At 40.6% G+C, this 19,663-nt stretch overlaps 1 protein-coding gene across 3 annotated transcripts; it reads left to right on the top strand.

Annotated features, from left to right (window-relative positions):
* The first annotated feature begins 1,068 nt into the window (after window positions 1–1,068).
* Window positions 1,069–19,608, top strand: MTG1 (mitochondrial ribosome associated GTPase 1). Of its 3 annotated transcripts, XM_001378220.5 has the most exons (11): window positions 1,069–1,584; window positions 5,832–5,896; window positions 7,515–7,619; window positions 12,101–12,181; window positions 12,930–12,986; window positions 13,374–13,464; window positions 13,781–13,842; window positions 15,829–15,925; window positions 16,195–16,276; window positions 18,006–18,118; window positions 18,661–19,608. In XM_001378220.5, the coding sequence occupies exons 1-11, from the start codon at window positions 1,473–1,475 to the stop codon at window positions 18,801–18,803; spliced, it is 1,008 nt and encodes a 335-aa protein (XP_001378257.3). In that variant the 5' UTR covers window positions 1,069–1,472; the 3' UTR covers window positions 18,804–19,608. The 3 variants fall into 3 exon arrangements, with proteins under 3 accessions (XP_001378257.3, XP_056653926.1, XP_007478158.2); XM_056797948.1 differs by lacking the exon at window positions 12,101–12,181 and having other exon boundaries at window positions 1,324–1,584; XM_007478096.3 differs by lacking the exon at window positions 7,515–7,619 and having other exon boundaries at window positions 1,325–1,584; window positions 5,832–5,881.
* Window positions 19,609–19,663: the final 55 nt, after the last annotated feature.

Raw genomic sequence — 19,663 nt, forward strand, 5'->3', positions numbered from 1 at the left:
TACCTTTCTAGGGGAATCTGGGGACCAAGGATGAGAGGGATAGTAGATTGACTTTACAATGGTAACCAAGGAAAATGAGGCATCCCAGACAGGAATAACAGTGAGGGGCTGATGCTTTACAATGGACACAAAAGGGCTAAAGACCCAGCCAAGGGCTGGGCCACCTCAGTAAAGGACTTTGGCATAAAGGGAGAAACCAATGGGACAAAAAGTGGGATTTAACATTTAATGGGATTAGCTATTCCCACCTAAATTACCTTAAAGTCTATTGTTTTAGTCTGAGTCTAGTGAAGTTGGACTTTCCTTCAGGGAGGAGCAATCCTTAGAGAAGGTCAGACCAGAGGCTTTCACATTTAAGCTAAGTAAACTGGGGTTCATTAAATCTTTTTAGGCTACAAGTTTGGGGGCTTTTAGATTCCAGGTTGTGGACAATCCCCATTATCTTCTCCATTGCCCCAGCAACAGAGAACCTGGCCAGCTTTCTAATCAGTCAGCTCCTAATAGCCTCATAGCACAGAAGAGGTGGTATTTCGCAATATCTGCTTTTCTAGCTCAAATCTAATATTTGCCAATTCATCCCTTATGAATTTTCCTGTTCAGAGCTGACAGACACGTGACCCATAGAGAAAGGGGCTTCTGGACTGATTCCAGGGCTGAGAGCTATGCCTGCCATGGTGATAATCAGAGGGCAGTCAGTGTGGTATAGGGCTGAATATAGTCTAATAATCGATAATCGATACATCGATCTTTATTGCCTCCTATGTGCGGAAGCTATACCAAGCCCTGGAGTTATAAAAAGAGGCAAAAGACAGTCCCTGTGTTCAAAGAGCTGACAGTTTAACTGGGGGACAACATGCAAACAAGTATGTGCAAAGTAAGCTATGTCCGGAGATAAATAGGAAACAAGAGAGGGAAGGTTTGTTCCTACAGCTAGAAGTAATAACAAGAAAAGCCAGCATTCATACAGCTCTTTAAGGGTCACAAAGCGCTTTACAAATATTTAATTTGTTCCTCACAACCCCAGGAGGTAGGTACTATTATTACCTCCATGTTACGGACAAGGAAAGTGAGGCAGAGATTAAGTGATTGGCCTAGGATCAGTACAGCTAGGCAGTGTCTCTGATGAACTTGAACTTAGGCCTGTAAAATAAAGGGAATACAGCCCTCAGATTCTACCTCTAAAGCAGGAAGCAAGCGTGGGGTAGGGAAGAGGCACTACAGTGAAAATAGCCCCGGAAAGGGAAGGGAGGAGAAATTGATGGAATCCGACGTGGACCAGGTCAAGCGTAGCCCCGCCTTTCCTTCAACATAGTCTTCTGCGTTTGCGTAGGCCAGCCTGGTCCCGTGGAGCGCGGAATGCGGAACGCGGAACGCAAGGGCCCGGGGTGCGCTGCGTACCCGAGGACAACTGCGCGCTGCACAATAACGGAAGTGCACCAGCCGGCACCGGGACTGGCCCAGGGCATTCCGGCATGAGGATTCCCGCCGGCGTTCTCTGGAGCGCGGCTGGGGCTGCCTGGCGGAACGGCTTCTCCTTTGCAGGCCAGGATGTAGCGCGCTGGTTCCCAGGACACATGGCCAAAGGTGAGAGCTGGGAGCCGCCGCCTTGGCCTCTGATCCCTGCGGAGGAGCTACCTGCACCGTCTGGGCATGCGCGGAATTCCGCCCCCCCCTCTCCCGTGTGTTCATTACTCCCCCCTTCGCCCCTTATTAAGTGCTTACTGTGTACTCAAGATTCGACTAGGACGTGGAGCACAGTGACCAACAACATAGCTACTACTGCCCTCCCCCCCGCCCCCCCAGTTCCAGTTCTCGTACGTGATTGTTGCCTGGTTCTCCCCTTTCCAGGCTGACCGCTCCCAGAGGGCAGGGGCGGACTTAGCCCTGACACAGGCCCTCGCCTGCCACCAGGACTTCAGAAAGGCCAACTGTTGGCCTGGTTAGCGGGCAGCCAGTTAATGCTTGTTGACTTATGCTGCTGGATAAAATCCCTCCCTCAGGGCAGTGGATAAGAGTGTTGTGTTTAGGGACCATGGGACTTGGTGGGGACAGCTAGGTGGCTCAGTGGATTTAGTCAGGTCTAGAGACCGGAAGTCCTGGGTTCAAATTTGACCTCAGACATTTCCTACCTGTGTGATCCTGGGCAAGTCACTTAACCCTCATTGCTCAGTCCTGACCTTCTGCCTTAGAACAAATAAAACTCGGGTCAGATCCTGCCTCTTCCACCCGCTGTCTTTTTGATTTAGGACAAATCACTTAACCACTCTAGGCTCAGGTTTGAGACCTTCAAAATAAAGGGATTGTTGGGTGACTTTTAAGGTCCATTCTAGCCTACTCCAGGATGCTTGCCTACTATTGCCTGGAAATGAGCTTTCCCCTTTTAAATACCTCCAAAAACTTTGGACCTCTCCTTTGCTTCGATCACTTTGAATTCAGCAGACATTTGTGAAGTGACAGATGATGATCTGAGAAGACATTTACACAAATAACTGATAAAGGGAGGATGACAAAGGAAAATTGAAAATTTTTCTGAAAAATTTGGGGAAGGAGAGATTGCCTTCTATCATGAGTGGCCTGGGAAGGCTTCATGAAAGGCTTTAAGCTCTTTGAGGGCAAGAACTATCCTATTTTACCTTTGTCAAATATTACCTTCATTCTCCCAGTCAAGCACAATATTATTCTCTTGCATCCACATAATAGTCTTAGTGAATATTTGTTAAATTGAATTACATACTTTTTGAGACTGGTGTAAGGAAAGTGTCATATAAATTTTAGTTATGCTTCAAGCATGCCTCTTTTAAAGTTTAGGATTTTTTCTAATTAAAATTATTTTATTACCTTTTCATTGGGAATTGGAGAGGGGGAAAAAAAACCCCTTGTAACAAATATACACAGTCAAAGGAAATTTTCTTATTGGCCATGTTAAAAAAAAAATTATCTACTCCTTGTGTCCATCACTTCTTTTTTTATGTCAAGCATGACCTCTTAGTGATATTCAGAGGGAATCACTGGAAACAACATGTGAGTTTCAGCCTCTGTAAGAAGAGCTTGTGATAATAATTTTGTATTTTAAAAAATGAGGGTGACATATTGAAAGATTTATTGAGAGCTCCTTACTTCCAGGCTGGTTCTTTTAACATTGCCCCTGAGCTTCCAATGAATTTAAAGATTTTTATTTCTTTATTTCTTGGTTGCATTAATATTCCTAAGTATCTTCCTTGCTTCCTCACTAGAGAAGGCATCATTTGACAAAAAAAAAATATATATATATAAATATAAAAAACCTATATCTTCTTTCTGTCGTTCTTTTTTTGGAGGTGGACATACATAAGTCATACCTCAAACAGTATTTCTGTTTCTATATATAATGTTCTCTTAGTTCTGCTCATTTTACATTTCATAATTTCATAAAGGTATTTCCAGGTTGTTTTTTTTAAACTAACCTGCTTATCATTTTTTATGGCACCACAGTATTTCATCACAATATGATACAACTTGTTTAGCCATTCCTCAATTGATGGGCATTCCCTTGATTTCTAGTTCTTTGGCAACACAAAGAGAGCTACTGTAAATATTTTAGGACATACAGGTTCTTTCCTTTTTCCCTGGTCTCCAGTGAATTCTTAATAGCTCAAACTGTTGGATTCATTGAATCTTTTAATGATTTTAGAGGCATTCTGGTACAGCCTCCAAAATGAAGCTTGAATGCTTCTATTTAGGCACCCAATTATTTTTCTAGCCATTTTTCCTGATTATGTGGTCCTTTCTTAAAGACTTCTAGTGATAAATAATTCATTACTTATTTATTCAAATATCATGCAATAACAATTTTTCATTGTGTTTTCTGAAATTATAAAATCCAAATTGTCTCCCCCCCATCATGGTAAGTAATTTGATCTAGATTATGTATGTATCACTATGCAAAACATGTTTCCATATTGGTCATGTTGTAAGAGAATACTCTCATAAAACCAAAATCCCAAAATAAAAAACCCAAATAAACTAAAGTAAAAAAACCATGTGCTTTTATCTGCATTCTGACTCCAATAGTTCTTTCTCTGGAGGTGGATAGCATTCTTTGGCATAAGTCCCTCAGAATTGTCTTGGATCATTGTATTGCCGGGGTTAGCTGAGTCAATCACAGTTGATCATTCCACAATATTATTGTTACTATGTACAATATTCTCCCAATTTTGCTTATTTTACTCTGTATCAGTTCACGTGGCTCTTTCTAGCTCTTTCCAAATCATCCTTCTTTATATACTGGTAGTATTCCCTTGCCATCATTTACCACAATTTGTTCAGCCATTCTCCAATTTATGGACATCCTCTCAATTTCCAGTTCTTTGCCCCTGTACAAAGAGCTGCTTTAAATATTTTTGTACAAGTAGGTCCTGGTCCCTTTTTTATGACCTTTGGTATACAAACCCGGAGTGGTATTACAGGATCCAAAGGCTATGCACAATTTTATATACCTTTGGGCATAGTTCCAAATTGCCCTTCAGAATGGTTGTATTAGTTCACAACTCCAACAGTGCTTTAGTGTCCCAATTTTGCCACACCTCCTCCAACATTAATCACTTTACTGTCATATTGGCCAATCTGGTAGGTATGAGGTGGTATGTGGGTACCTTTTTTAGAGTTATTTTAATTTGCATTTCTTTAATCAAGAATGATATAGAATTTTTTTCACATGATTGTTGATGGCTTTGGTTTCTTGATCTGAAAATTGCTCATTTTTATTTTTTGACTATTTGTCAATTGGTGCTCATTTATATTTTTTGACCATTTGTCAATTGGGGAATGGCTTGTATTATAAATTTTTGACTTTTTTTCTCTATAAATTTGAGAAATTAGGACTTTATTGGAGAATTTTATCAAATTTTTCTGATATAAATTCTTTTCCCCAGTTTGTTGTTTCTCTTCTAATTTTGGTTAAGAACTCATTATTTTTGAAAGCAGACCTTTTTTTTTTTTAATAAACCCTTACCTTCCATCTTAGAATCAATACTGGGTATTAGTTCTAAAGCAGAAGAGTGGTAAGGGCGAGGCAATGGGTGTTAAGTGACTTGCACAGGGTTACACAACTAGGAAGTGTCTGAGGGCAAATTTGAACCCAGGACCTCCCATCTCTGAGCCTGACTCTCAATCCCCTGAGCTACCCAGCTGCTCCCAGACCATTTCATTTTTAAACGATTATAGTTTTTAGGAAGTCTTTCTTTATATTGAGTGGAAATCTGCTAGAACAAAAAAGAAATTGATAAATGTGCAAAAATTAATGTGCCATTGGTATACTGTCCAGGTGAATAATATTGCATTTGGCATTGCTGTGTTTTGACAGTTCATGTTAAATACAAATTCCCGCCCCTCTTCTCTTTATATACTCCTAAATAATAACTCACATTTTAATGGTTTTTTAGAAATTCAAAGTACTACCTTATGAAATACTGTAAAGTAAAGTACCTTAGGCACTATACTGTGCTACCCTATGTAGGTATTGTATGAATTATCCACATTTAACAGATACTGTCAAGGGAGACATTTTTTTCTTCTGTCAGATTTTTAATTGGAAACAATCATGGCCCATTGCCAAATAGCACCACTGTAAACACATGTTCAACATGTTCCTAAATCATACAGTTCTTACCAATACCAGGATACCTCAAATTTCAAATGATCACATCTACATTCTCAGCACTTGACTGATGATACTTGACACTTGACGAAGTGCTACTAATGAAGTGGTTTTTTCATGGTGACTTAATCAGTAAGATCTAATTTTAGGTGCAGAACTTTTCTGACTGGCCCTTAGGACCTTCTCTTTTTTATAGGTCTCAAGAAGATGCAGAGCAGCCTGAAGCTGGTGGACTGTATCATTGAGGTGCATGATGCTCGGATATCCTTTTCTAGTACCAGTTGTTTCCCCAAAGCACATGGCTCTTAGGAGGGCAGGGAAGACATTTGGATTTATCTTCCAGTGTTTTCAGTTTATCCCTTTTCCCTTTCGTCCCCCAAAGTTTGTTTTGCTTCATTTATTTGCCTTTTTGACCTAGTGAGCTAGAACTGTCTTTGGTCAGACCAGTAAGTATAGTAATGTCATTGTGCATTGGCCTTACTTAACAGGTGTCCAGTATATTCTGGGGGGAAGGTGATTAATTCTGACATTTGTAAGAGCTCGATTGGTACTACCCACATTGTAGGGAGATGAAAAAGGAAATGATCAGAGTAAAAGTCATAAGCCAGAAAACCTCAGATGAAATTTGCCCCTTTGTAGGTTGGCAGATTAATGTGGATATCTTTCTTATAGTTAATTGACATTTTGGTTGTCATGGGATACTTTCAGGTGCTAACTAAAATTGGCACTCTTAATATCAATACAGTTTTGGTAGGAGGAGTGGAGGGAGAGCCTAATGATGGAGGCCAGCAGTGGGCAATGAGGGACAGTAATAGAAACAGGACTCTGAAATCTTGAATTTCTTACCAATAACACTTGTTAAACGTAAACTTCAAATCTGTAGTTTCAACATTAGTTAAGTATAAATTGCAGTTTCAATCACTAGTACTGGTTCAGTAATATGCTGTACTGGGCCATCAGCTTTGTGCTTAATCTGTTTTAGTAATTACTCATGGTTTTATATTTACTTTTGTTCTGAACTGTCAGGCATTATTAATTAGCTATAGTGGTCCTCCACTGTACTGTGTCCCCCTCCTCACTCCCACTGTTGAAGGAAACATTCCAGAAGAGCAACAGGACGTCTCCCACATTGACAAATGATGACAAGGGGACAATGAGGGGAACATGGGCATGTGCTAAGGTCTCTGGCAATCCAGAAGGATCCTCCAAACTGTTCAAACTCCTTGTTCTCAATGACATATGTGTCAAACCTCAAACTACATCTTCATCTGAATTTGACCATGTCCATTTCCTAGGGATTTTGCTATACTATCAGCTCCAGAGAGGCTACTTTACTAGCCCTGTGGTGTGGGTGGGGTGGGGAAGCTATCTAGGCTATTCTGTTAGCTTTTATGTCACCTTAAACCTCTTCTTCAAGTAAAGTTTTTTCTTCTGGATTGAACATTGTTTGAATTTCTAGTTTTTGGGATGAGAGACCCTGCTACAAACTTGGGTGTGCTTTTCCCACAACACTAGAATTCATCTCTTTCCCTGCCTGCTAACATTTTTCCATGCTCATTCACAGAAGTCTTTCTAGGAAAGAAAGAATCCTTTAAAAAAATGATCTTTAATGTTAAATGGATGAGAGTAGTAGGTGACAATGTGATGTGACACCAGTCCCCTGAAAATAGTTTTGAAAGAACCTTGGTTCTGTTGCAGGCAGATAAGGAATGTGCTAGTTTTGAGTACTGGAACCAGACTACAGGAGGGTTGTCTTTCCTGTATCTTGCCTGACAAAGTTTCAGGAGAAGCCAGTTTCCTGTATAACTGAATTATAAAGGATATAGGTATCCGGGAAATATCTAAGTGTTTTCAAGAACGTTTCCCTTAATTTTGGAACATTCCATTATCTGGTCGTAATCCCTTGTTCCAGGAAACCCTTGGAATTAAGCCTCACCTGCTTGTACTTAACAAAATGGATTTGGCAGATCTTAAAGAGAAACAGGTATGGATCTTATTTGTAGTCATCTGATACATAGCTTAAACAAATGTAGAATAGATTTATGTAAATATAGTTTAGAGAGTGAATATTTGATTTAACAAAAAATCTTTTTTATTTCTTCAAATAGCAAACTTCCACGGTATATTTCACATTTAAATTCCATTTACCAAAGTTTTATTTGCATATAATTTCTCAAGAACTCATTGCATAAGATGAGTTATTCTTATGATAAATAAAATGGAACATCAAAATCCTCTTGTGTTTAAAGACATCTTATAAAAATTAAGAAATGTGGCATATTCCTTTGCCTCCAACACCATCCCCAAGTTTCCTTGCTTTCTGAGTCAATAGATGGGGCCAGTGTTTTCCGAACTTTATATGGGAGGTTTTCTTGAATTAATGCCTATGTTAGTACTAGAATAGCTTTAAGCAAGAGTAGTAGAAGTTTAGCTAAAACAATGGAGGAAATAGCCTCCTTGCACTCATCCCTGGTCAGACCACACCTGTTGCATTGTGTTTAGTTCTAAATCTCACAATTTACATGGTCCTTAATAAATTAGGCCACACTCAGAGAGCCAGGATTGAGAGATTAAGCAAAACCATGTCATATGAGGATATTGGAGGTATTTGCTATTTCCTTCTCCAGTAGAACACAAGTATAGGAAGCAGCTTTAACAAAAGCATAAGCATATGAATGAAAAGCATTTATTAAGTGCTTATTATGTGGAAGGCATCTTGCTAAGTACTGAGGATACAAATATAAAAGAGATAGTCCCTAGAGGAATGGTAAATGGAGCCATAGGGCAATTAGATGATGTCCCCTTTTCAAAAGCAATGGTATTTAGCTGATTTGATTCCAATTCTCAAAGAGAGTGTGAAGATGGGAGAGTATGGTTAAAAAATAGTCCAGTTTGGCCTGAGTAGAGATTCCATGGAAGAAGATAATGTGACCACAGCCTGGAAGGGATGGTTGGTGCCAGATAGTGTAAGACCTTGTATGGCAGGTTAAGGAATGTGAATTTTCATGCCATTGAAGGATTTTGTCTGGAGACTTGAAATGACTTAGATCTGTTCATTATTAGAACCTTCCAATTAAAAGCCATTCTATGTTCTTTCAGTTTCAGGCTTCTTGAAACCCATTAATGAATCTGAATTTTTAAACAAACAGGAAACTATTATGTCAAGTCTAACCTCATTTTGCAGGTGGATAAAATTAAAAACAAAAAGCAAGGCTTATGGAGATTATGCCTTTCCTAACCATTGGCTGGGACCATGCAGTCCTAGAATTGGAGTTAAAAGGGACCTTAGTGGCCATCTAGTTTAAACACCCCAACCTCCATTTTTTAAATGAAGAGGTTGTGACTTATGCAAGGTGACTTAGGCAGACATGAGCCCTGGGCCCTGATCCTCTGCCTGCAGAGGCTTATCCTTCCTCTGCAACCTGCAGCCCAGAAGCCAGGTTATTAGAATGATTCTGCAATGTTACTCTTGCTTTGAAATGTTTCCTCTCCAGTTTCTTTCCCTTTTAACAAAGAGTAAGATTTCTTTTGAAATCACACCTAGCTATTTTGGTAAGTCACTAACAGTGCACAGTTCGTCTCTGTTGACATTCATTTGCAATCTTAGGTTTCCAGTTACCTCTGACATGCTTAAAGCCAAGGCCTGTGGCTTTCAGTCACAGCCTTTGCCAGGGTAACATGAAACCTCCACACTGCACTATTATTTTTATTCATTTTGAAAATTCAAAACCCAACTCTTGGCTTCTGATGGCATCTTGCATATTAAGACCCACACCCTAACTGTGCATACATCTGATAGTCTTAACTAATAATTAGAAACATTCCTGCTGTGCAACATGAGGCAGTTACAGTTCCCTGAGGACAACTAACTATACTTTGAGCTCTCAAAGGCTCACAGCTGCAGCTTTAGTTGTATATTATTACTTCTTTAAAAAAATTTTTTTAAACCCTTACCTTCCATCTTAGAATCAATCCTGCATTTTGGTTCTAAGACAGAAGAGCTGTAAGGACTAGGCAATGGGGGTTAAGTGACCTGACCAGGGTCACACAGCTGGGAAGTGTCTTGAGGTCAGAATTGAACCTAGGACCTCCTGTCTCTAGGCCTGACTCTCAATCCACTGAGCCACTCAGCTATTATTTCTTTTCTAAAAAAAATATTTTATGGGACTCCTTTGTCTTCATGTTGGGGTTTGGGAGGGGGAAAGAAAGGGAAGGAGGGACAGGAGCCATTTAACCTTTCCTTACCTAGGCAGTTGGGAGTGCAGCAGAGAGAACACTGATCTCAGAGTCAAGAAGACCTGACTGTGAATCTGGATGCCTCAGATATACTTCTTAGATGGGTGCCCTAAGCAAGTCACTTTCTCTCAGCCTGAGTTTCCTCCTCTGTAATATGAGAATAATACTAGTACCTACTTCACAGGGTTGTTGTGGAGAATCAAGTGAGATTATACATTTTAAATGCATTTTTTGTTGTAGAAATGTTAGTTCTTTAAACAAAGAAAAACAAGCAAAACCATCAAGAGTGATTTACTCTGCAAATGCACAGTTGTATGCCTTTGTCTCTATCCCTTCTGCTCTGAGAGGTAGATTTTTATTATCTTTTCTCTCTGTCACCATCATTATAAATGGCTCCCCCTCCCCAATTTTTTTCTACCTCTTTTCAAATACATTTTTATTTGAAGTTTCTGGGTGTTATCAGTGCTTAAACTGACTCCAGCACAAGAAGCTTCTTTCCTCTGGTGAGAGAGTATGGAATCCCAGATTATGGGGTTACTCATTTTCAATGCAGAACAGCAATACCATCCTTACAAGATACAAAAAAAGAATGTGTCTACATTCCCAGAATGGCATTTCAAGGGATTGATGAAGTTTCCTGGTTTTCAATCACTAGCCTCACACAGCCAGAACTCTGGACCAAATCTATGGTTTGAATTCTGCTCACCTCACCTTTCTGTATTCCTACTAAAGCAGGAAAACAGATATGGTCAGGTCAATGACCAAAATGATAGGAAAGCAAGAAAGGCTTTGTATATTAAAATAAGAGAATAAAACTTATAGTAATTTTGAAGTGCATGTATGTTAAAGTAGAAGTCTCAAATGTGAACCTAAGTGAGTGAGTAATAACTGAAATAAGAAAATTATCTCTTCCTCACATTCTCCAGATAAGTGTTAGTCATGATTAGAGTCAGGATCTGACTAAACATATTTTTTTAATATCTTCAGTGTCACCACCAAATGTGACTCGAGCCAAAATTCACTAACTGATGTTGACATTAGACACATTTAAAACTTTTCATGTAACTCATACGTTACTTAGAAATTAAGGGGGGTCAGAGGCAGGAGGATTTTGTTTTTTTCAATTTGTGAAAAATGTATAAGAAAATCCAACTAAAATTGAATGGAGTCAACAAATTTCATACTGGGAGGAACTAGTCTTATTTTACAAATAACAAAACAGAAGCCAAAGTGATAAAGTGATTGCCCACAGTCTCACTGAAGGTGGTGGTTTAGCCTAGACCAGTGATGGGCAACCTTTTGAGCTTGGTGTGTCAAAATTCGCCAAAAGACTGAGCATAACTCAGGTGGTGTGTCACTTCGAGAAAAAACCTATAATTTCATGATATTTATAGTTTAAATGACAAAAATGTATAATTGTAACACATAACTATTTAATAAACCAAAAATAATTATTTAACTTATTTGCTTGGTGACTTCTTTGTTCATCTGTCAGTTGGTTTCTTTTGTTGGTCTTGATATGATTTAACTTGTGTGGGGTGCCATGAACTAAGATGAGTGAGGGGAGGGAGATTCTTTAACCTGCCTATTAGTGACTTTTTGTTGCTGAATTTCATTGGCTAAATCTTCAATTGAAGGTTGGTATTTTTTACACTGAAGCCCAAGCAAGCGTTACTAACTTCATCTGTTAATCTGTTTCTTTTGTTGGTTTTGATATTATTTAACGCTGAGAATAAGGTCTCACAAAAGTACGTAGAGGGGAAAATTGTGAGTAAACCATTATTTTTTTTTTCAGGGTACTAAAAGTGTCTGGTAATCGGTTCTAGGCACTCTTCTGTTGCATGTGGGCAGGAGCCCCTCCCAGTCTTCCGCTGGCCCTACCCCACCCCACCCCTGGGTGCCACGCACCCCAGCTGCCTGGCCAGAGCCACCCACTGCTCATTCCCCTATCCCCATGACCGCCACATGGAATAGCCCTCCTCCCCCCATCTCCCTGCCAGCTGGGGCATGGCCATGGCACATGCTCGTGACTCTCCGACCCGAGGCTCAGTGAGCCCACATGCGGTTGTGTGTCATCGAAAATGGCTATGCATGTCAGTGTTGACACATGTGTCATAGGTTCGCCATCATGGGTCTAGGCCTGTCTCCTCAGATTTTTCCTCTTTAGACAACATTGTTGCTGATGCCTGTATTTATTATTAAATATGAAGTTGGCTTGTCTTTTTTTAGAAAATCGTGGGGTGCCTGAACAAAAAGGGAGTGAAAAATGTCATTTTTACCAATTGTATAAAGGATGAAAACATAAAACAGGTATTTTTTTCTTTACAGAAACTTTGGGTTTAATGTTATTATAAACATAGACAGGAATATAAATTATTTGGTGTTTTAAAAAAAACTTGGTTATCTTCAGGGAAGATTCCAAATATTGATTTTTTGGTTGCCTATATTAGCAGTTATGAAACTCTTTAAGATGATGCCTCCTAACTCTTGTATTGGATTGCCCTCTGGGAATAGGCATCCACTAGTGAATATTGAAAGAACAAAGCATGAGGACTTATGGTTGTGAGAATTTCTAGAACCTATGTGGGAAATAACCTATTTTCTTTGTAAGAGAATATTTCACATTAGCTTTTCTTCCTGTGTTAAATAATATTTTCAGTTACATTTCGTGTTTCTAAATGAAATATACTGGATGAGATAGAGGTACTATTCCATTTTATGAGTGGTGGCATAATAGCACAGAGCAGTTAAGTAATATTCCTAAAGGTTGGACTTCCATCCAGCAATAGCAATCGGAATGGAATTCAGGTTTCCTGGACCTCAGTTTGAGAATAATTGCTTCTACAAATGAAAAAAGTAAAGTTTCCTATTAAAACCTTGTAGGAAAACACACAGGATACTAGAGGTCACCATCGATTGTTCCTTTAAGGAATGGTGAGAGGAAAAAAATACTTGGTTTTTTATTGTCCTAACTTTAAGTGCAGGGAAATTGCTGATCTGTGTAGCTAAAGATCAAGCCCATATAACTAATTATTTTCTGAATACATTTTTTTGACAGATTGTTCCACTGGTTACCGAATTGATAGAGAGTGGCTACCGCTATCATCGAGGAGAGGTCAGCTAATGGGGCATAGTTTGGGAAGTAAGAGTACTGAGGAGTTCTATAATGAATTGGCCCTTTGGCAGTCTTAGAATCCAAAGTGGGGCAGGAACTGTGGGCCACAAAGTGAATACATTTGCTTGATGTAGATATGATAGGAAGCTTCCATGTTGTGGTGGTTTAATACCCTTCTCTTCACTCTTGCCAGTAAAAACAAAGGATTGAAATGATCCCAAAGTAGTTTTTATTGTATCATTAATGACCTTCTTTAAATTATGACTGATCTCGAGGTTAGCTTTCCTCTGATATTTTTGTCAGTGTAAGGGACTCAAGTGTGACCCTGGAGCCTGCCTTGCAGGAGCCCTGGGCTTTCCTTTCTTCTTACTCAGCTCTTTGTTGCAGAACCTGGAATATTGTATCATGGTGATTGGGGTGCCGAATGTGGGCAAGTCCTCACTCATCAACTCCCTCAGGAGACAGCACCTCAAAAAAGGTACTGGTTTCTTGCTGTAGTGTCATGCTTTGTTTGTTTACCTGGAGAAACAAACTTAGGAGAGGAATTCGTAAGCAGAGAAAATGGTGAGGGAAAAAATAAAAGAGAAAACGTATTCTGTATTTCCCCCCTCATTAACTTAGGAAAACTTGTTTTTATTCTGTCGTGTCTGGTTCATTGTTCATCAGATAATTTGTATCCTGAACAGTCTTGCATGGTGTTCCATCAGGCAATTAATAAATTGTGGTGTTGAATTTAATTTCTAGACTACATGGTAAGTTTGTTATGAATTTGACATTCTCTTTTTCTTTGTTAGGAAAAGCCTCTCCAGTAGGTGGCCATCCTGGGGTCACCAAAGCAGTTATGTCCAGAGTTCAGGTAATGTATATTTGACTGTTGAGGCAGGAGACCTAAATCATTCCTTTTCTGGAAGGGTTTATAGAGCTGTTTTTTGATGCTTCGATTAAAAAAAACAATTAATTAGGAAATAAATGTTTCTTTGTTTCTCAGAGAATGATGAAGATGATGAAAATAAATAATAAGTTACCATTCTATAAAATTCAAGGTCACTCTTATGACCCTCTAATACTGAAACTGTTGAGCTTTGTTCACTCACCATCCTGCTTTACAATGCATAGCTGAATTCGTTGGGAGCTCCTGGCTGGAGATGGTATTCTAGTTCTGCCCCAGTTATTGAGCCAATGAGACACTCTGTCTCCATTTCTTCAGTTGTAAAACAGAAGTTATAAGGTGCTAAACTTTGTCTGAAGGTGGAGCAGAATTCAGTGTAAGATGAATACAAATGGGGTTAGTCCTTGGAGCACTAAGGACCCTGTACTCATCCATCAGGATTTGTAGGACAAAGAGTTTCAAGCCTTGGGGTGGAAGCCCTGCCTTCATCTGTCAGGAGTAGCTCACTTCCCCAAGACCTCATTCATTTACAACTTGGGCCTTATGTGGGTGTGACTGCCACCCTCAGGATTCAGTGATATAGGATGTGCTTTGTAAGGTGAGGCTGAGAACCTGAGGCTTACAAAGCTTGAAGATTGAATAAAGGGTGACCCATTTAGTAAAGCGCTTTGGGTTCTGAGGAAGAAAGGTGTTATGAATTCAGCATGATGTTCTCAGTGGTTGAACAATGGGGTTTGGATAGGCTAAATCAGGCCTGTGGTTTTATTGATGTAGGGAGGGAACTCCCAGATGAGGAGACCTTGGCATCTTCTTTGTAACTTACATCTCAGTGATTTATTGAGAGTGCTAAGAATTTAAGGGGTTTGCCTACATGGTTCCACAGCTAGTATGTGGCAGAGGGGGACTTAAAGCAGGGCATCCTGGCTATGAGGCCAGCTCTCTCTATTCACTGCATCTTGCTGCCTCTCTAGTGTTAGAGTTATATATGAATAGCTAATTCCTTCCCAAATCTTTACTTTCTTGAAAAAGAGAATAGATTGGTGAGAGTGAGGGGTAACCAATGGACCAACTGTTTCCTCCCCTGCATTTTTTGTGATGTGAAGGAAAATTGAGCATGGTCCACGTCAGGCTGGGTGGATTCCTTGTGGTGAACTTATGGGAAGTGGGGCAAGGTCAGGAGTTGATTGGAGTCAGCAGGCAAAGATGGGCTGTGATCTGTGTCCTTAGAGAGAATAACTTGTGTCAGAAAGCTCAGACATCCATTGGAGAATTTGAGTGGCTTTGTTATGGCCATAATCAGTCTTACTCTGGTCTTCTTTGTGACAGAAGTTCTTGGGTTCTTGAGAGACAGGGCATAGTCTACCAGGCAGGCAGGGCTTCGAGTATGAGCCCAGTGACAGCATCTTCATCTGTTGGCTCGCTGATTTCAGAGGCCTGTCACTGGGCTAGTTGCAGGTAGATTAATTTTCATCTAGGCCATCTCAGCTATAGGAGCTTGTAATCTACCTCGCGGAGGGAATATCTATACCAGCAAACCCAGAGATTCCTGAAGTCAGTGTAATGCTATTTCCCAAACAGCTTTTTCTAGGAAACTGAGAACAATTACATTTTCTAAGGTTGACTACAATATTCTCATTTTACAAGTATGGAAAAAGAATCATGGAAGGCTTAACTTGTCTTGGGCAATGAGGCAGCGAGAAAAGGACCCTGACTTTGCAGCTGTTAGGCTAATTTGATTTGTAATGTTGAGATCAGCCTCTCTGTTTTAGTGTAATACTGTATGGGCACGTGTTGGTATCCAGTACCATGGCTTTCACCATTGGCAGGGTAAAGAGGACTCCCTTTTGCTATTATTATTTCCATATACTAGCCCAGAGCTTGGCATAGACAAGTACTTAATAAATACTTTTTTGATCTGCCTGTTGATGATAGATTCTGTCTGTGCCCAGCCAGGTATGTGAGCGGCCTTTGATGTTCCTGCTGGATACTCCTGGTGTGCTGACTCCACGGATCCAGGATGTAGAGACTGGGCTGAAACTTGCCACGTGTGGTGAGCTGTGCTTAAGTTATTCTTTAGTACTTCTCCTAATTTATGCATGCTCCATGTAAGTGTGGACAGATTGGCCACAGTTACCTTCTGTTTGCTTCTACTATTCTCTGCTGTTTCTTCAAGTTTGGATGTGAGATGATTCCTCATCAGGATCACCTCTTCTCCAGCTAGCCAGCTTCTCTGGGTCTTCTCTACATGCATTTCTATGTATTTCTAATAGATTACTTGGGCAATTCTATACTCTCATCCTCTCCCTGTTTTTCACATAGGAACTATATTGGATCATTTGGTAGGGGAAGACATCATTGCTGATTATCTTCTTTTTACACTTAATAAGCAACAACAGTTCCGGTGAGTAAATAGAACAGCATTTGTCCGGTCTCTCTATCAAATGTGTCTTAAGATTATCTTGCCTTCTGAACTTTTCTCAGTCTTATTCATCTTTTTTTGTGTTTTGCCATCAACATCTTTATGTAGTTAAAGTAACAAAATTTCAGAATTGAAGTCACCTCAGTGACCACTCGGCAACATACCTGACCTCTGCTTAAAGAACTCCTTTGAGGGGGAATCTACTCCCTCCTGGGCTACTTTTGTATAGCTTTAATTATCAGGAAAGTTTTCCAGACATAAAGCTGTGATCAATAGATACTATATTGGAGGACTGAGTAAGAAACTAGAAACATTTGGACAAGATATGATGTCCAACCAAATCTAAGATGAAATTCAACAGGGATTAATGAAGAATCTTTTTTTAATTTTTAGTTTTTTATTAAAACCCTTTCCTTCCATTTTGGAATCAATACTGTGTATTGGTTCCAAGGCAGAAGAGTGGTAAGGGCTAGGCAATGGGGGTTAAGTGACTTGTCCAGGGTCACACAGTTGGGAAGTATCTGAGTTCAGATTTGAACCCCAGACCTCCCATTTCTGGTCCTGGCTCTCAATCCACTGAGCTACCCAGCTGCCCCAATAAATGAAGAATCTTGAGCTTGGAATAAAAACACGAACTTTGCAAGTGCATTATGGGCAAGGCATGGCTAGATAGGTTGGTTTGAAAAAGACTTGAGCACTTGGTGGCCTGCATGCTCAGTAGGAATCAGAAGCATTAGATGGCAGCCAGAAAAGCTCACGTAATCTCTGGCCCCTGCAAGAGAGGCTTCCTGTGGAGGAGGAGGAAGCCCTGCTGTACTCTGCTTTGGTTACTGTATGTCTGAAGGACTGATTTTAAGCATTTTTAGGAAGACCAGTGATAGAAGATGGCCAAGGGTGGGGAAGACTTATCCTTGAGACTGGACTCTGGCTGAGAGAGAGAGTGAGAGAGAGTGAGAGAGAGTGAGAGAGAGAGAGATAGAGAGAGGGAGAGAGAGAGAGAGAGAGAGAGAGAGAGAGAGAGAGAGAGAGTGAGAGTGAGAGTGTGTGTGTGTGTGTGTGTGTGTGTGCGCGCGCGTGCACCAACAACATTTTGACTTCAGTCAAGGCTTCTGTGTGGAGGAGAACCCCAGAGGCAGAATGAACAGTTTGTGTAACTTACACTGGTGGACTTAGGTTTGCTTTAATGAAGAACTTTCTAAGGGGAATTGGGGGGATCGTTAGACTTGTTATTTCATTGGGCCAGGGAACTCCTTTTGGGTAACTCTACTGATGCAGAGAAGTTGCTCTCTGTGACACTCAGCTGGAACACATTGCCTGGGGTATTGAAAAGGGACCTGCCCAGGGTCCTACCAACAGAAGACAAACGCAGCTTGGAGGCCAGTTTTCTCCCCACTGTGCCATGTTACTTGTCTCCTGACAACTCTACACATCAGAATGTGAAAACGGATTGCTTCAAGAGGCCATGTATACCCCCTCCTTAAAGTGGATCCCACTGTCTAGGTCTCAGAGAAGCTCATTTATGTGTTGGACCAGGAGACTTCTGAAGTCTTCCTTCTCTGTGGTTCTCCGAATGTGCTCTATAAAGTGGTTTTGGGGAACAGTGTTGATCCTTGGACCCTGACCTTCACAGCAGTTTTGTTTCTTTGCTTTGAAGAGCTATGCTTATTGAGTTCTCCAATACTTCTGTCTGGGTTTGGGATTCTGGGTACAGGTATGTGGAGCATTATGACCTCGGGGAAGCTTGTGATGACATAGGAAGTGTGCTGAAAAAGATTGCTATAAAACTCAAGAAGATAAACAAAGTAAAAGTGCTCACCGGAACAGGTGAGTTCTCGGGGGATGTGGCGACTGGAGAAGATTGGGGCTCACCTGGAGGGGGCTTCTAAGTGATTCTGTGGAGGTGATTTGTTGCCTCCCTCCCAAGCCCAGCAAGGGACCAGCCTCCCACTTTTATAGGAGTGACTTCCCTGGAGACCATGCCATGTAGGGCGCACCTCAACCTTCCTTGCAAATGTGAGGGGATGGAGAGATAAAAGATGCTTGTGAGCAAAGGGACTTTCCAGTCCTATGTGCTACGAGCAGAACTATGGAGGTCTGTGAATGACTTTGACAATCCATAGGCTGGAAAAAGAAAGAATCAGAAAGGGTCAGAGTGGGCAGGAAGAGAGGGGAAGGGAAAGAGAAGATGAGTGAGACATGAGGTGTAGAAGGTACTTCCTCAGTCCATCTTGTTTAGGCCCCTCCCCAGCTCCCAGTTCATTCCAGAATATCTCAACAGTGACATCAGCTCACACTGCTATCTTGGGCTTTGGGTTGTGGGCTCAGGTCGGGATGTCATCTACTTACAATCTATTTTGACCTCTTAGGAGACGTTAATGTAATTCAGCCCGACTATACTGCAGCAGCCTATGACTTCATTCGAAGCTTCCGCAGTGGGGTTCTGGGTCAAGTGATGTTCGACACAGCTATCCTGGAAGAGCCGCAGGCAAATAGCGGTTCTGATTCCTGAGCCTGAGCAGGGCACGTTCTGCTCTACCTCCTACTCCCTGGGTAGCCTCAAGCAAGGTACTTAACCTGTCTGGGTTCAGTGGCCTCCTCTGTAAGATGAGGGCTTGGAATATAGGTCCCTTTTGACTCTAAATGTCAAGCTATGAAACTGAAGCCCAAGCCACCATCAAGAGCCGCCATCTTCTGGAGGCATCTGATGACTTGGCAGTGATTTCATCATGTCTTGACAGAATACAAAAGTATAATTGTCTAAATCTACAACAAGTATATATTTTCAGGGCTAGGGTCAATGAAATGGGATAATTATTGAATTCCTTTCAGATATTTTATATGTTCCTACAATAACTTGGTTTTTTCCTTCGGAAGATCATAAAGAAATCTTAAACAACTTGGACATATTGTTAGTCAGCTGTAGGAAAGGATCTTGATTTACTTGAATTTCACTTGTAGAAGATTCTGATTATCATCTGAAGTAGCTATATTCCAGGTCAAGGAGTTGTTACTTTGTTAAAAGGAGAACTTGGAGCAGTGATCCCTGTGTTTTTTCTTCTTGTCAAGCATTTAAATGGTCATTTTCGTGGCTAATTGCCTATGTACCACCTACAGCTTGATGCCATGTATTAAGTTCCGACTTAGGAAAGAGACTAGTTTGAGATGTTCCTAGCTAGGTATTTTGTTCGGAACTTGCTATTCTTAATGGCTGTTGTAATATTCCAGGGATTCCATTGTTTGAGAAGTAACTAGCTTTCTAATATGGCGGTTTATTTTCATATTACTTTCAAAACATAAATAAAAACTTGAACAAATATGGTTGAAAAATACCTTGTGGCTTAATACAGGAACAACTGCCATCTGTCTTCT

The sequence above is a fragment of the Monodelphis domestica genome, chromosome 1, assembly GCF_027887165.1.
Source record: "Monodelphis domestica isolate mMonDom1 chromosome 1, mMonDom1.pri, whole genome shotgun sequence".
Taxonomy (NCBI): Eukaryota; Metazoa; Chordata; class Mammalia; order Didelphimorphia; family Didelphidae; genus Monodelphis; species Monodelphis domestica.

Bases quoted from the DNA above. Each gene is read 5' to 3' on its own strand.
- MTG1 (XM_001378220.5), top strand. From the start codon at position 1,473: ATGAGGATTCCCGCCGGCGTTCTCTGGAGCGCGGCTGGGGCTGCCTGG. The intron at 5,897-7,514 runs ATATCCTTTTCT...TAATTTTGGAAC, and splicing joins TTGAGGTGCATGATGCTCGG to ATTCCATTATCTGGTCGTAA. The intron at 16,277-18,005 runs GTGAGTAAATAG...TTCTGGGTACAG, and splicing joins AATAAGCAACAACAGTTCCG to GTATGTGGAGCATTATGACC.